Source organism: Neoarius graeffei, chromosome 18 (assembly GCF_027579695.1).
Source record: "Neoarius graeffei isolate fNeoGra1 chromosome 18, fNeoGra1.pri, whole genome shotgun sequence".
Taxonomy (NCBI): domain Eukaryota; kingdom Metazoa; phylum Chordata; class Actinopteri; order Siluriformes; family Ariidae; genus Neoarius; species Neoarius graeffei.
In genome coordinates this window covers 42,257,171-42,273,770 of record NC_083586.1, presented here as the reverse complement: position 1 = coordinate 42,273,770, position 16,600 = coordinate 42,257,171, and the positions used below count along the sequence as shown (strand labels likewise).

The following is a 16,600-nucleotide window of genomic DNA, read 5'->3' as shown; positions in this document are numbered from 1 at the left end:
AACTATTTCCGCAGTTTGAACAGCCCACCATGATATTAATTTTATCCAATCAGAATGCACGTTCATTTTCTCTGCGTAACACTCATGATGTATGTATGTGCCAAGTTGTGTTGGCTCATTGAGGTTGAGAATAGCACGTGTGAAATACCTGTTTCTGCCTCTTGCGACGATTTCGCAAGTCCACGGGTGGCGCCTATCTCATTGCAGCAAATAAATTCTGCTGGACTCGTGAGCAGCTCCACGTTACATTTTCCGCACGAGCACCACGCCGTGTCACCTGCACGCAGACGCTCTGCCCCACGCTCGCCATGCCCATGGTCAGCATCAGTCTCATCCTCGCCGTCATCCGAGCTTTCTTCTCTTATTTCATCACCGGAGTCGAGAGTACCTCTCCTAGGTTCAAACTGGTACCCTTCTAAGCCATAGCCTGCTTGCAGCGTGTCTTGTGGGATCTCTTCGTATGATTCAACAGAGCTGTCGCTTTCACTTGATGTACCCGACGCCATGATTACACGCTTGCTCGCTGAACAGTTGAAGTTTTTTTTTTTTATTACCAGGTCTGTGAAAAATCCGCGGAATTCCGCCAATTTGGCCGCCAAAAATATCATTTTAGTAAATCATCTAATTTGGTAATAAAAATGGGGGGGTAGGTTTCTTTTGCGACAATGACAGACCGGTTTACGGCATTTGCGCCATGCTTACAAGCCACGGCGCGAATCTTGTGCTCTTTGAACACGCTTTCGCGGTATGTCCGTGTCACGGAGGGACATCGTTCAGAGGGAGGATGGTGAGACCGACGATGTCAAAAACATTTGACAAGGAAAACGGCATCAAAAATCCATGGAATTGGCGATGGCTGGAGTTTAAAGTCGATAGTGAAGATCTCCATGAGCACATACGGAAGATAAAAGAACCGGGGAAAGCTTACCGCATCTTGTGCCATCAGGATGTGAAGTACGGTTCTGGTGGAAGAATGCATTTGGTTGACCATGTTAAAGGGAAAAAAACCATGCGGAATTGGTGAAATTGAAGCTGTCGAACTATAGATTACCAGGTAGACCATCTTGTTCACATTTATGTATTCAATTTATGATGATGATAAACAGTTCAAATGAAATGGCATGGTTGAGAAAATATTTGCTTTCAGAAGATGCTTCAAATCTATCAATATACACAAAATCTGTTCAGCTTCTGGGGTCCTGTGGGCCCCCGGCTCCTGGGGGGCTGCTCCCCCCAGACCCCCTGCTAAAATTGTTTTCTTGGATTTTGTCATTTCTATTTCACAGCCCTGTATTACTCTTTAGCACCTAAATGTCTTTCCCTGTTTGCCTTCCCCTCTCCTCTCAGACTGTAACTCTAATGACATCAAGCCAGATCCAAGCACCCTGGCAGCCTCCACGCCTACCCACAATGCTGTTGGAGGACAAAACACATCAGAGTTGGGCAGCAGTCAGAAAGCTGGGTCAAAGGTTGTTTACGTCTTCACCACAGAAATGGCAAACAAGTAAGACGTTTGTTTATCTATTTATTTGTTCAGTGTTCAAAGTTTATTAGTTTAAAGTTCAGGTGCGGCTGTCGTCGTATCAGTCTTTTATAACATACATACGTGTACCACCATAGGGAACCTGATCATAAATGTAAGGCAACATATCTCACACTTCACCACCAGAAAATTAAATTTGTATCTTTATTTACATAAGAGAGGTTGGTTTTAATCCAGTGCTTATTTTTAATTTGCTTTTTTAAAAAAATAACGTGGGATTATTTACTAATGCATTTTACACTCATTGGGAGCTCGTCTTTTAGGCAGCGCCTAAATAAATATATATATAATGTTGCTGATAAAGGAAGAAAAGATTTAGGTCTATGTGATGTAATTACCAATAACTCCATTTATTCTGTTTAAAAACCTGAGAATGCTGCATGCAAAAGAAAAGTGAATCTTGAAAATACACGTGCATAGCTGCTGTTTTGTGGACGCTAGTATATTCCAATAACTGGCAGCGAGTTATTTAAGGTAATTATTTAACCTTATGATCTTATCAGCGGTAGCCTTCAGTGTAGCTATGGGACAGGACTACAGATTTTCCCAATTTTGGCTATTTGATTTGATTGCTGACTGACCAGTATTAAAGGTTTGAGTAGAAGTGGAATAGTCCCTGAAGTAGACACTGTTAGCAATTTCTAGAATTGCTGCTTGAATGACATTTATGCTCGTTTTGTTACGAAGTGCAGCCAATATGGAAGACTGCTTTGTTCAGTCTTTGACTCTTCTCATCTAATAGTGTTCCAGACTGGTGTGATGGTAGGTACAAAATCATACCCTAAAAAGAATTCTAACCAGATCAACAGCCATACCATTAACTACCATGTCGCCGTTTTGGATTTGCTTCCATTTAGGGCTGTGCGATATGGGAAAAAATGAATATCCCGATACATTTTCTCCATTTCACGATATACGGTATATATCTCGATATATTTAAATCTCCTCTAAAGGACCCCATGAAATCTAACTTTTACTCTTTACTGTTTTCACTACAATCCCTGCAGATTAAATAACATTCTTGGTTAACTTTACAGGTGGTTTTCAACAACACATTTTAAATTTTCATGTTAGTGATTAATCACAATTGAGTTGAAATAAGACTATTTTTATTCAACAAAGATGTGGCACAAACTGCAAAAACAATCTTGAAAATTGCAACAAAGGGAGAATACAATACAGAGCTGCTCAGAGCTCAAACCAATAAAGTGCAAGCTCAACACTGAGAAGTGCTCATTCATTACATTATTTAAAAAAAAATCGATCTCCAAGCTATTAACCTGACTACTGAGAACCACTGGAACATTCACAATAGAGAGAGAGAGACTGAGGGAGAGAGAGAGAGAGATCTGCAAAACATAATTTTTCTCTTTGCACCCTTTTGAACTGAATGTTTTCTGGCTCTGCCTCTCAGATGTGTATAATTCCGGTATTGCCTTCTCTGTAAAATGTCTGCGACCAGGCAACTCATGTTTGGGATCGAGTGTGTTTAGTAATTTTTGGAAGCCTGGTTTTTCCACTATACTAATTGGGATCATGTCTTTGGCAATGATGTTAGTGATTGCATCCGTTATAGCTCTCCATCTCTGACTCGTTTTCTCATATGGGGGGCTTTGGAGAACGAGGCCGCTAGGGTCGTTTGTTTAGCTTGTGGGGGGTTTTAGCTCGTGGGCAAGTAGTTCGGAGTTTAAGAGACTCTTCATACTGTACCGGGTGAGTTTCAGGTGATGGAACATATTTGTAGTGCTGCTGCCTTTCGTGATGACTTTTTTTTTTTTTGCACACTTTCCAAACTGGCATTTGCTGTTCCACGTCGTCCTCGCGATATCCAAAAAATGCCAGTTGACTGACCCCTTACTAGTTCTTTTAGGAAGTAATTTGTCGCCGAAATTGCCAGAGCTTACACGGTAGCCTATGCAACACCAGCAATTGCACGAACTGAGTCAGCGCTGTAAACCGGAACCAGGAAATCTTCCCGCCGGCAGTGTTGCCAGATACTGCTAACGTTTTCCAGCTCAAAATATGTTCAAAACCCGCCAAAATGCACTTAAAACCGCCCAATCTGGCAACACAACCGAAACTAGAAAATCTTCCCGGAAGTTCCTTTCAGCACCGAGATGTCGCCCGGGATTGCTTGGCGAGTGCGTGACGTTATTGTTTTCTTTACCCTTAGGCAGCCTCTCACGTTACTGCCTGAGGGACAGAGAGAAAACCACCGGAAAAGGTTTTAAACAAACGCGAAACAAACGCAAGTCGTAAGATGACCATAAAATACTCGATAGTTATGATATAATAATTTTATGTATCGCACACAGAATTTTCGCGATATATATCGAGTATATTCGATATATCGCACAGCCCTACTTCCATTTTCCATTTCCGGTTGAGAGTATGCCGTGTGCGTTTGGCTGCCGCTTCTCACCGGAGCTTTTCATTATCCTTTTGTTTTTCTTTCTTTCTTTTTTTGTTTGTGTAGTTTGATGATTGAGCGTTTTGTCCGTCGGTTGTGGTGTAGCTCCGGGCCCAGTTTTGGTGTTGGTTGTGCCGTGGGTGATGCCTGTGCGCCTTGCTATGGACTGCAGTGAGCTCGTTGCTCTTTTTAACATCGGGGTTGTCCAGTACTCTGTGCAGTGGCGCTTTTGTGCTTGGTGCGGTGCTCCGAGCGATGTTGCCTGGTAGCATAGCGGTGGCTGTGCAGGTGGTTTGGGACATACCAGCACTCTGTGTGGTGATGCTTCTGTGCTCACTTTGTGGATCCATTACGCAGCGTTCCGAGTGATGTTGCCCGGTGGCATCATGGCAGCTGTGCAGGCGGTGTGGGATTTGTTTTAAAAAAAATAAATAAATATCCTCGTGCGCCTGGTGGGACTGTGTTAGCTACGCCATTGGAATTACATCCTGACCCTCTTTTGGTGAACTATTCCCCCCCCCCCCCCCCCCCCCCCATTGTAAAGCGACCTTGTGTGTGAGAAAGGCGCTATATAAATTGAACTGATTATTATTACAGTTGTAGTCAGAAGTTTACACACACAGACATGAATGTCATAGCAATATTGGCCATGTTATGATATACATGCCACATATTTTCAATAGGGCTGCAGTCAGGACTTATTTAAAGCTTAATGTTGGCCTGCTTTATTTTACAATTGTGTGCAAGTTTCAAATGTCTACCTGATGGTTTGAGGTTATTCTGAAGAATTCTAAGCTTCATTATTCCAGCCACTTTGTGCAATGCATCAGTTCTACTGGCAGCACAACAGCCTCCGAGCATGATGCTGCCACCACCATGCTGAGTTGGTACAGTGTTCTTGTGTACTTCAGGTCATTGTGGCCAAAAAAAAAACCACCTTTCCTCCAGAAGGCTTTTTCTTTGGGTACGTTGCAAACTGACTCAACTCAACTGCAGCTGCAAACTTGAGTCGAGCGTAAAGGTGTTGATTTTGGAGCAGGGGATCTTTCTTGGATGGCAGTCGATGGCAATGTAAAACTTGCTTGAATGTCGACAGCATTCCAGCAGTTTCCAGTTCATGGCAGGCCTGTGCCTTGGTGGATCCTGGGTTGTTCCTGGCCATCTGAACCATTTTCCTCTTACTGTAGGTGAGGGTGACAGTTTGGGTTGTCTTTGGTAAAGTGGCTTGGCACCTCCCAATAACTTATGTACAGTTGTTTGAACTGATGATCTTTGAATATGCAGTTGTTTAGAAATCCGTGAGACATTCCTGAGTTGTGTAAATCTGTGATCCTCTTTCTCAGATCTGCACTGAGCTCCTTGGACTGTGTATTGGTCAGTCCAATGAGCGTTGTCAAACAATCCCTATTTATTTTGGCACAGAGAAGCTACCAGCTGTAGTCAATCATGATCACTAACAAGAATTTAAGAGGCCTTGGCAAGCTGAAAGACATTTGGAACTTTCAGCACCACTGAATGAATAATCTAATTGGTTGTATGTATATTTTGACCCTGTGTGTAATATATAATTTTCACCCCTTTGTTAATTTTAGAAACTCCAAAGTAAATGAAAAACTTGTGCACCAAATTTTTGGGTGTTTTTTTGTTGTTGTTTTGTTTTTTCCCCTCTTTTCTATTAACTGTATGTTTTGCAATCATTTTGTCACAGAAAGAACAGTTCAAAGAAATCACTGAAAGCCCAATATTGCCATGACATTCATGTCCAGGATGACGTTCATATCCGTGTATGTAAACAGCTGATTGCAACTGTACATGAACCTACATCAACTCTAGTAATTTTGAATTCATATGGAAAATGCAGTACTTTAGTTTGCACGTTTCATTATGATGGCTTGCGATTACAAAACTCCTCAAGTACATCTGACCTATGCCAGTTGATTTCCCCTTCAAAAAGACCAAATAATTAGTGAATGAACCATATCTGTTTGCAGTGGCTAGCTCTGTGTTGAAGTGAAAAATGAGTTAGTGTCATTGGCATGGTAGCAGAGACTGATAAACTTTAGATCACAATCAGCAGGATTCCAAATGTCGGTGACTCAATCTATCAGGGATGCATACTGTTGCTATAAGGAGCATCTCCCACTGAGTAGCATGTCATTACAGAGCTGATGTTACCTAGGAAGGGTGATGAGTCTGGTGTCATAATACTGACTGAGACTGTTTATCTTCTTCTGTTGCCTGTGTTGTACACGTGTTGAGTTGTGAATAAAAACCTTGCAAGCAAGCACACTGATAACCATAGAGGTTCAAATGTAATTTGCCAATTAGTACTCTAAGTGGGTGGGATGGAACTCTAAACTCTTGATTAGAAATTGTAATTTAATGAGGTGTCTCCGCTGTATTACTTGAGTATTGTGAAAATTTTGTCTTTGGGCATAGTTGTTAGTTTATGAAATTCTGATACTTATTTTGTGTGTGTGTTTGTCTTTGATTTCCAGGGCTGCAGAAGCAGTCCTTACGGGCCGTGCAGACAACATAATCACTTATCACATGAACAATATTTCTAATGGCAAGGGTGGCAAGCCACAACTTCCCTTGGTAATAAACAATTTACTTTTTAGACAGTTTATTTTTAAACCTTAAAAGTTTGTTCAAAACTGGAAAATCCTCTTTTTAATCCATTTCAGAACAATCAACTTGGGCCACACAGGAATGACCCCAAGCAGCAAGGGGTGCAGTCCCAGCAACAGCAGTCTTCTCACTCTTCTGACCAGAACCATCAAACATCCTCCAAAGCAGCACAGCCAGGTCAGCCACAGCAGCAATCTTCAGTGCAAACAGTCCAACCTCAGCAAGCAGCGCAAGTGGCTAAACCAGCCAGCCTCACTCAGGATGGCCCACCATCAGGAGGCATGGACACGAAGAGCCTCCCCAGCAGCAGCCCCCAGGATGGTGCTGGATCACATGATGGTAGTAATCCTGCAGGGACACCTGGTAGCCAGGCTCCCAATCAGGCTCCAAATGCTGGCCCTCAGCAGGGCTTCTCCTCCCTTGACCTGCCCAAAGGAGCAGATGTTAAATTAGCAGCCCAGCACCAGCAGCAGCTTGCTCATGAGATCATGTCAAGCATGGGGGACAACCCTGAGGGCCTTTCCCAGGAGCAGCTGGAGCATCGAGAGCGCTCCCTACAGACTTTGCGTGACATCCAACGTATGCTTTTCCCAGATGACAAAGACATGGCTGCCATGGGGCAGGGGAACATGGGTGGACCCCCACCTAATGCTTCCATGATGGAAGGTGGTCCCAAGAAGTCTGAACAGGGGCCACTTCAAGCTATGATTGCTCAGTCTCAGAGCTTGGGGAAACCAGGTGGTCCTGGGGGTCCACGCCCAGAAGGACCTCCCTTTGGGCCACCAGGACCCAGAGACATGCCTTTTTCACCAGATGATCTTGGGCCTCCTCCACAAGGTCAAGGCCCCATGAATTCACATCCTGGACCTGGTGGTGAACATGGTGACCACATGACGCCAGAGCAGATGGCCTGGTTGAAGTTACAGCAGGAGTTCTATGAGGAGAAGAAGCGCAAACAGGAGCAAATGCAGCACAGACCGATGGGGGACATGATGCTTCATCAGGGTGGCCCACGGGGCATGATGCGTGGGCCACCGCCACCCTATCAAATGAATCCTGGTGAAATGTGGGGACCTGGGGCCCCAGAACCATTTCCTGAGCAAATGAACATGGGCCCTAGAGGAATGCATCCACACATGCAGAGAATGCCAGGTTTCTCTGCAATGATGAACCCTGATATGGAGGGAGGGCCTAACCCCATGCCCAGGCCTGGAATGAATTGGCCTGATGACATGCCCAAAATGGGAGATGGAAGGGGGTTTACACCAGGTCCAGGGATGTTTGGAAGTCCAGGTGGGCGGGTGGAGAGATTTCCCAACCCTCAATCTGTACAAGAAGCTATGTTTCATCAAAGCATGGGTGACAAGCAAGGTATGGGTCTACCACCAAGCATGATGATGGAAATGAACAGAGTAATGGGGAACCAAAGACCCATGGAGCCTGGGAATGGAGGTGGCATGATGTTTCCCAGAATGCCAGGTGAAGGTCCCATGAGCCCCTCTTCAAGGATGGAGTTTGTGAAAGGTTTGGGGCGTGAGATGGGTGAGTTTGGAATGGGACCCGGCAATCTCAGTGTCAACATGGGGCCCAGTCCTCAGATGATGACTTCCAAGATGAGAGAGCAACAGATGAACATGAGTCCAGAAGAGATTATGAAAATGAGGCATAGTGGCGGTCCCATGTCTGAGGCCATGGCTCCACAACAGAAGATGATGCAGGGGCCTCCATTTCCTGACCAGGCTCATCCAGGTGACTTCAACATGGCACCAAACCGGCAATTCCCAGTCATGGGTCCTCAAGGACCTGGTAATCAAAGAGGTCCCAGAGGTGAGCCACCTTTTGGCACTGATCAGAGAGGAGGCAGTGTCGGTGGTAATGGTCGTCTTAGCCACATGCCACCTTTACCTCCTAACCAGCCTCCCAACAGCTCAGGCCCTCCACCGAACCAGAGGAACATGGGTCGCAAACCCTCAGACTTGAGTGTGCAGTCTGGCCCAGCCAATTCGCCCAATGTAAACCCCCTTAAGTCCCCCACGTTGCGGCAGGTTCAGTCCCCCATGCTAGGATCCCCTTCAGGTAACCTCAAGTCTCCGCAGACACCTTCACAGTTGGCCAGCATGCTTAGTGGGCAGCCAGCAGCGGCAGCAGCTGCAGCAGCAGCGGCTGCCTCCATCAAGTCTCCTCCAATGATGGGTTCAGCGGGGGCATCACCCGTCCATATGAAGTCACCGTCACTTCCTGCCCCTTCCCCTGGCTGGACGTCCTCACCCAAGCCACCCATGCAAAGTCCAGGGATTCCCCAAAATAAACCTCCTCTTAGTATGACCTCACCAAATATGATGGGCAGTGTGGAGCAAGGTACATAATTCTGCTCCATTAAGTTCTTTCTTATTTTAAACATGTATGAGTTTATTAAACAATTGTTATCAAGCTTACAGGACATTTAAGTTCCATTTGTAGAAATGTACATCTTGATTCTGTAGATGGCAAAAAATACTGTTTGTATCCTTACTAAGCTCTCTACCCATTTTCTACAGGTGGAAGTGCTCCTCCCTCCGCACCCCCTTCCAGTAGTTCTGCCAGCCAGCCAGGCTCCATTAATGTCCCAGGAAGTCTTCCGTCCAGCAGTCCTTACACCATGCCACCAGAACCCACGCTATCCCAGAACCCTCTCTCCATCATGATGTCGCGCATGTCGAAGTTTGCGATGCCTAGCTCCACACCCCTTTATCATGACGCCATTAAAACGGTGGCCAGCTCAGATGATGACTCGCCACCTGCAAGATCGCCAAACCTTCCATCCATGAACAATAACATGCCTGGTAAGATTATATCAGTATTTGACTAATAGACAGATAGGTGACAAAGGAACAACCATGATGTAACAAAATTATGTAAATCCTATGCTATGACATCCACATTCACCAGATCTCAACCCAAATCAACAGCTATGCTAGAATTTGGATAGGCGTTTTAGCCAGCACTCTTTGCCACCATCATCAAAACATCAACTGAGTGGATATCTTCGAAGATGGAAGAATGGTGTTCCTCTCTCCAGTACAGTTTCAGAGACTTGGCGACTCGCTAGTTGTTCTGGTGGCTCAGCCCCCTTAATAAAACACTTAATGTTGGGTAAATGTACAAGTGACAACTTGAATGCATCACTAGTTATAAATCATTAGTTATTTTAAAAGGTGAAGTCAATTTCATGTCACTTTATGGCAGATTATGTTGCGTATAATATCGGTTAATATATAGTACAGGAAGTCAAGTGTCCTTGTTTTAAACTTCTTTGTATTCATTAAAAGTAAGGTCAAGTATCTTAAACAGTTTAGTTTAAGGTTTATTTGCTTTTTGCTTAAATTTTGCAAACATGTCTTCCAAGCAAGCGAAGTGGCACAGTGGTGCATATTTTGCATGTTCTCCCCATGTCCTATTTCAGGAACTCTGTTTCCTTAACCTCCAAAAAAAAAAATCGTTTACATGCACCTATATGGCCAGGTTTGTGGACACATGATCATCACACCCATATATTGGCCTTCCCTAAACTGTTGCCACAAATTTGAAAGCACACAATTGTATAGGATGTCTTTGTATGCTTGTAATGCACTTTCTCTTCCCTGGAACTAAGGGTCCTAGCCTAAACATTTTTCAGCATGACAATGTCCCTGTGCACAAAGTGAGATCCACAAGAACATGGTTTGCTAACGTTTTTGTGGAAGAACTTGAGTGACCTGCACAGAGACCTGACCACCTTTGGGAAGAATTTGAATGCCAACTGCACCCCAAGTGTGGAGGTGGTTATAACAGCACAAAAAAAAAAAGACGCGGAGGCTAAATCTGGAATGGGATCTGCAAAAGGCAGTGTGATGTGATGGTCTCAACCTGTTGACCATACAGTGTAGATTAGCCTAAATTGCTGATGGTTCAGTGTGTGTCCTTTTATGGACTGGTATCCTTTCCAGGTTGTATTCCTGCCTTTAGCCTGTTTTTCATAAGATGAACTCCACTGCAATGCTGATCGGGGGGGGAATCATTTACTGAAGATGGAGTAATTAATGAAACCTACACTTGGGTTGGTTGATTTATTTATTTATTTATTTATTTTTTTTTTTCTGCCCCCAGTTTGTTTTAGTGGTGGTATCCTATAATTACAGTGTTCTAATTTTCATTATGTTTGTACAGTGCCATCAGAAGAGGATTATATTGGCCTAATGTACTTCTGATGCTGTAGTCCTATTTAGATTTGGTGGATTGTGACATTGAACAAATGTAATCACTTACAGTGGAAGTCTACATTGAAGACTGTCTAAATTCCCTTTTTGGTCATTCTTGCAGGTATGGGAAACCATCATCAAGGCCATCCACGCATGATGACCCCTAACTCAGCTGGGCCCATGCCTTCGCTCAGCCCTATGGGAATGAACACCATGGGATCCCAGCCTCTTTCGCATGGGATGCCAAACCAAATGCCTTCACCCAATCCTATGGGCCCGAACATGCCCCCTCACTCTGGGCCCATGGGTCCTGGCATGATGTCTCACGGAATGATGATGCCGCCAGTCTCCCAAGACCCAGGCATGGGTAACAACCAGATGATACCCCAAGGTCGTATGGGTCTGCCTCACAGAGGACAGGGCTTCCCTCCTGGACAGTCACCACCACAGCAGATGCCATTTCCTCACAATGGCCCTGGGCCTCAGGGTGGCTTCCCACATGGAATGGGCTTTCAGGGAGAGGGGGGTCCAATGGCAAGGATGGGAAACCTGGCCCATGGGCCTGGTGGAGAACCAGGAATGTGCAAACCCAACACACCTGGGAGCCAGGAGTTTAATAACATGCCGGGTGTCTTCAATGACTCAGATTTACATGAGGTAATGCGGCCGGGTGCCTCTGGGATTCCAGAATTTGACCTTTCGCGTATTATCCCCTCAGAGAAACCTAGCCAGACTCTGTCTTACTTTCCCCGTGGAGGAGAGGCACCTGGTGGGAAGCCACCTCACTCTTCTGGCCCTCCTGGCTTTCCCCCCATGCAGGGAATGATTGGTGAGGGTAACCCAAGGATGGGCCTCCCCATGCAGGGCATGGGAGGTCCCCCAGGCCCTGGACACATGGGGCCCCAGGACATACCAATGGGGAATCCTGGTCACAACCCCATGCGGCCACCGGGCTTTATGGGCCAAGGCATGATGGGGCCCCAGCACAGGATGTTATCACCAAGCCAGCAGCCAGGTATGATGGGAGGCCCAGGTATGATGCAAGGAAAGGAGAGGCCTATGTACAACCATCCTGGCCCTGTTGGCTCCCCTAACATGATGATGTCACTACAAGGGATGGGTGGCCCTCAACAGACTATGATGATGCCTCCTCAGATGAGGCCCCGGGGCATGGCAGCAGACCTAGGAATGGGGTTTAATTCGGGCCCTGGGAACCCTGGGAATATAATGTTCTGAGCTGCTACAAGGAACAGACAAGCCTCTGCCACAAAACACCAAACACTCTGGATACTGTAAAACCTGTGAAAATAAGAACTTTTTATGTAAAAGGAAACAAAATGAGCTGTGTGTGGGGGCGTGTTTTGTGATGAACAATGTGTTAAAATTTGGACACTTCTTGGGTGTTTACACACTTGAGTAGGACAAGGCTAATGTGTACACACCCACGTGCTCATAAGACGCCTGGATGTGTAAAGAGGGAGTCCTCACTTATTAGAATGGAAGTCATTTTGCAGGTGGAGTGCTAAGAGGGGATCGGTATGTCTGCACACTACAATAACATGCTCTCCACATGGTTAAATCCAGATTTGGCATAATTTGCAATGGAATGATTTCTTTTGGAACGTTGGGAATGTATTTGGATTCAGAGACTCGTGATTTTTTTTTTTTTTTTTAATTAGCCTGACAGTGTGTGGCCATAGTAAATATGCGTGAGGCCACATACAATGCCAACAGCAAACCAAGTTAAAGGATGACCTTAAAGTAGCGGTTTATTGTTGTACTTTTTATGTTAAAAATCAAAGGAGACTGATAACTGACTGGCAAATGTGGTCAGAGACAAAACCCAAACTAAATGAACAGTAGTGGAAATGAAAACAAAACAAAAAAAAAAAAGTCAAGGGACATTTTTGTCACAAGTTGCACCATCTTGGCTGTATGTTTACATCTCATCGCATCACTTTCCTCTGAGTCATGAAATGCTCTTTGTATGTGTGTACTGTACTTGTGTTGTTAAAGGGATTTTACCAGTGACTTCTATAGGGTTTTTTTTTTTTCCATCTACATTTGTAAAGGGGGAGGGTTTGGGGGAGGTGGCTGTTGGTAGCCAATATGGTGCAACAAACACCACCACAAAAATACTGTGTACCATGGAGGCGTACAGAATATTTTAAATTTAATTTCCTTTGCTACTCCCATGTATGATAAAACCAAACTAAGACCTCATACAGATCATAGTATTATTAAAAAAAAAACAAGCACAAACAAAAATTAATTGTAAAGAATAAGAAGTGTTTTTTCCTTTACTTTTTTTTTAATTGTAGAGAAAAACACTTTGACAACAGGCTGTAGAAACAGTAATTTGATGTTTGCTGTCAGCGTGGTTTCTGGTTCTTATTCTGGAATTGTCTCGAAGCTGGAGCATGGCACTTCAGATCCCGGGAAGATGCACTCAGTATCACAATTGCATCAATTGCCAGAGCCATGAAATCTCAAAGATACAATGCCAGATACCTGGGAAGATGCTGAAGGGGAATGCTTAAATTGAATTGTTTTAGCCACATATGACAGCAACACAGTGCAGCGCTGGATTACTGATGAGATGGTGAACTTTTCTTTCTTTTTTTTTTCCTTTTTTTTTTTTGTAGAAAACAAATGATGGAAAAACAACAGAAAAAGCTAATAGGTTGTCCTCATGTCCCCAGCCCTCCTGTGTTGATGCTTGTCATGTGTAACTCCATTGAATTTGGTACTGAACCACTTCCTAAGGCTGGGCTGTGGTGTTGGAAGACAAATAAAATATATTGTTTGGTATAAAGTGTCAGACAGCACTGTGTCCTCCTTTTATGAATGTGAATGGTCTTACAGCGCCCCCTGTTGGACGAGTTGGTATACGCGAGCTGAAAGGTTATCCAGATATGCAATCAAGTTTCACTGTCTTAACTGACTCTAAAAATTTCAGATTTCGTCAGACTACAAAGTTTTAAAGCATTTATTACATACTGAATTTTTTTTAAAGCACAGATACAGTGGTGCTTGAAAGTTTGTGAACCCTTTAGAATTTTCTGTATTTCTGCATAAATGATGTAAAACATCAGATTTTAACACAAGTCCTCAAAGAGAACCCAGTTAAACAAATGAGACAAAAATATTATACTTGGTCATTTATTTATTGAGGAAAATTATCCAATATTACATGTCTGAGAGTGGCAAAAGTATGTGAACGTTTGCTTTCAGTATCTGGTGTGACCCCCTTGTGCAGCAATAACTGCAACTAAACATTTCCGGTAACTGTTGATCAGTCCTGCACACCGGCTTGGAGGAATTTTAGCCCATTCCTCCATACAGAACAGCTTCAACTCTGGGATATTGGTGGGTTTCCTCACATGAACTGCTCGCTTCAGGTCCTTCCACAACATTTCGATTGGATTAAGGTCAGGACTTTGACTTGGCCATTCCAAAACATTAACTTTATTCTTCTTTAACCATCCTTTGGTAGAACCACTTGTGTGCTTAGGGTCATCTTGCTGCTTGACCCACCTTCTCTTGAGGTTCAGTTCATGGACAGATGCCCTGACAGTTTCCTTTAGAATTCGCTGGTATAATTCAGAATTCATTGTTCCATCAATTATGGCAAGCCGTCCTGGGCCAGATGCAGCAAAACAAGCCCAAACCATGATACTACCACCACCATGTTTCACAGATAGGTTAAGGTTCTGAATGCAGTGTTTTCCTCTCTCCAAACATAACACTTCTCATTGAAACCAAAAAGTTCTAATTTGGTCTCCATCCATCCACAAAACATTTTTCCAATAGCCTTCCAGCTTGTCCACGTGATCTTTAGCAAACTGCAGATGAGCAGTGATGCTCTTTTTGGAGAGCAGTGGCTTTCTCCTTGCAACCCTGCCATGCACACCATTGTTGTTCAGTGTTCTCCTGATGGTAGGCTCATGGACATTAACGTTACCCAATGTGAGAGAGGCCTTCAGTTGCTTAGAAGTTACCCTGGGGTCCTTTTGTGACCTCGCTGACTATTACACACCTTGCTCTTGGAATGATCTTTGTTGGTCGACCACTCCTGGGGAGGGTAACAATGGTCTTGAATTTCCTTCATTTGTACACAATCTGTCTGACTGTGGATTGGTGGAGTCCAAACTCTTTAGAGATGGTTTTGTAACCTTTTTCCAGCCTGATGAGCATCAACAATGCTTTTTCTGAGGTCCTCAGAAATCTCCTTTGTTCGTGCCATGATGCACTTCCACAAACGTGTTGTGAAGATCAGACTTTGATAGATCCCTGTTCTTTAAATAAAGCAGGGTGCCCACTCACACCTGATTGTCATCCCATTGATTGAAAACACCTGACTCTAATTTCATCTTCAAATTAACTGCTAATCCTAGAGGTTCACATACTTTTGCCACTCACAGATATGTAATATTGGATCATTTTCCTCAATAAATAAATGACCAAGTATAATATTTTTGTCTCATTTGTTTAACTGGGTTCTCTTTATCTACTTTTAGGACTTGTGTGAAAATCTGATAATGCTTTAGGTCATATTTATGCAGAAATGTAGAAAATTCTAAAAGGTTCACAAACTTTCAAGCACCATTGTATATGCATTATTAAATGAACTTGCTTTGTACTTTTTACATGTGTGAGGTTTGATGCATATAGATGGAAGGGTCTTCTTGCGACTAGAAACTAGAAGCCCTGAGGTAATTGCTACAAACTTTTCAGGGCCGTCCACAAATGTCTGTTTTTGGAAATGGAACGTGGAATGACCAGAAGTCACTTTTTACCAGAGTATGGAATAAACTTTTGTTTGTTTTTAAATCATTCAATCCCACCTGAATAACTTTCATACGTAGTTATTCACCACAAACCTTGATTAGTATTATTCACTTTTTTTTTTTAAATATCAATCCTTATTTCACTCCTATTCCAATGTCATTACCTAATCTAGAATCCCCTGCCAGTTCGCACGCTGCACACCATTTTCACACGTGCATACTAAACACACGTTGGTTAGTGGCATTCCCAGTGTGCTGCTCCCAAGCTTCAGCTCGACTTCTATAATTACCCAGCGTAGGGGAGATATGCCATACAGGCCTAATTTTAGGATATGGTCTGGGTATTTAGCAGCTGCAGAAACACAGGCATGTCAGTTTGTTTCCCCTGGCCAAGAAATCCCAGAATGTGAGCACTTCACTGGACAGATGAGTATACATGATCTTTTAGCATTGCAGGGGAGTTTGGATAAATATGTGGGTTATTTTACAGTCAGGGTTGGGCAACATTTTTTTTGGGGGGGGGGGGGGGGGACTGAAATTTGTTGCCATCTAGTGGTTGAAGTGAATCCTTGGCAATGTCGAATAGTACAGGTTCCCAGTCCTGGTATTGCACATTATAGTGTTTTTCTCTGCTCCCAACACACTTTCAACTAATCAGCTAATTAAGAACCCTTCCTGAGTTGAAGTATCCCCTCCTCTAACGTACCAACACTAAAATTCTCTTCAGATCTTATTTCAAAATGTGCCGGACAAGGAAGTATTACAGGAACCTGTTTTGTATGGTATACAAAACCGCTAGAGTAAACATGCCTGTTTAATTGGAATGAACACATTGAGAAAGTACACATGTAGTACAGATATAAATTTAGAATTGTTAAAAAAAAATTCTCATAATTTGAGGAAAATTCGATTTTTATTTGGCGGTAATCTGTTCTTTTAATCATTTTGCGCACACAGATGTTTTTAGTGTTTGCCCAAAATTTCAGTTATGTACACTTTTTTTTTTTTT

The 16,600-nt window shown here is 43.6% G+C and overlaps 1 protein-coding gene across 4 annotated transcripts in view; it reads left to right on the top strand.

The window, feature by feature from the left end:
- bcl9 (BCL9 transcription coactivator) overlaps positions 1 to 13,616 on the top strand; it is a 150,285-nt gene extending 136,669 nt beyond the window's left edge. For all 4 annotated transcript variants that reach the window (XM_060898814.1, XM_060898813.1, XM_060898812.1 and 1 more), the window contains 5 exons: positions 1,348 to 1,504; positions 6,452 to 6,551; positions 6,641 to 8,942; positions 9,122 to 9,406; positions 10,923 to 13,616. In XM_060898814.1, coding sequence (XP_060754797.1) covers positions 1,348 to 1,504; positions 6,452 to 6,551; positions 6,641 to 8,942; positions 9,122 to 9,406; positions 10,923 to 12,037 — 3,959 coding nt within the window. In that variant the 3' untranslated portion in view covers positions 12,038 to 13,616. The remainder of the gene's footprint in view (positions 1 to 1,347; positions 1,505 to 6,451; positions 6,552 to 6,640; positions 8,943 to 9,121; positions 9,407 to 10,922) is intronic.
- The last annotated feature ends 2,984 nt before the right edge of the window (positions 13,617 to 16,600 follow it).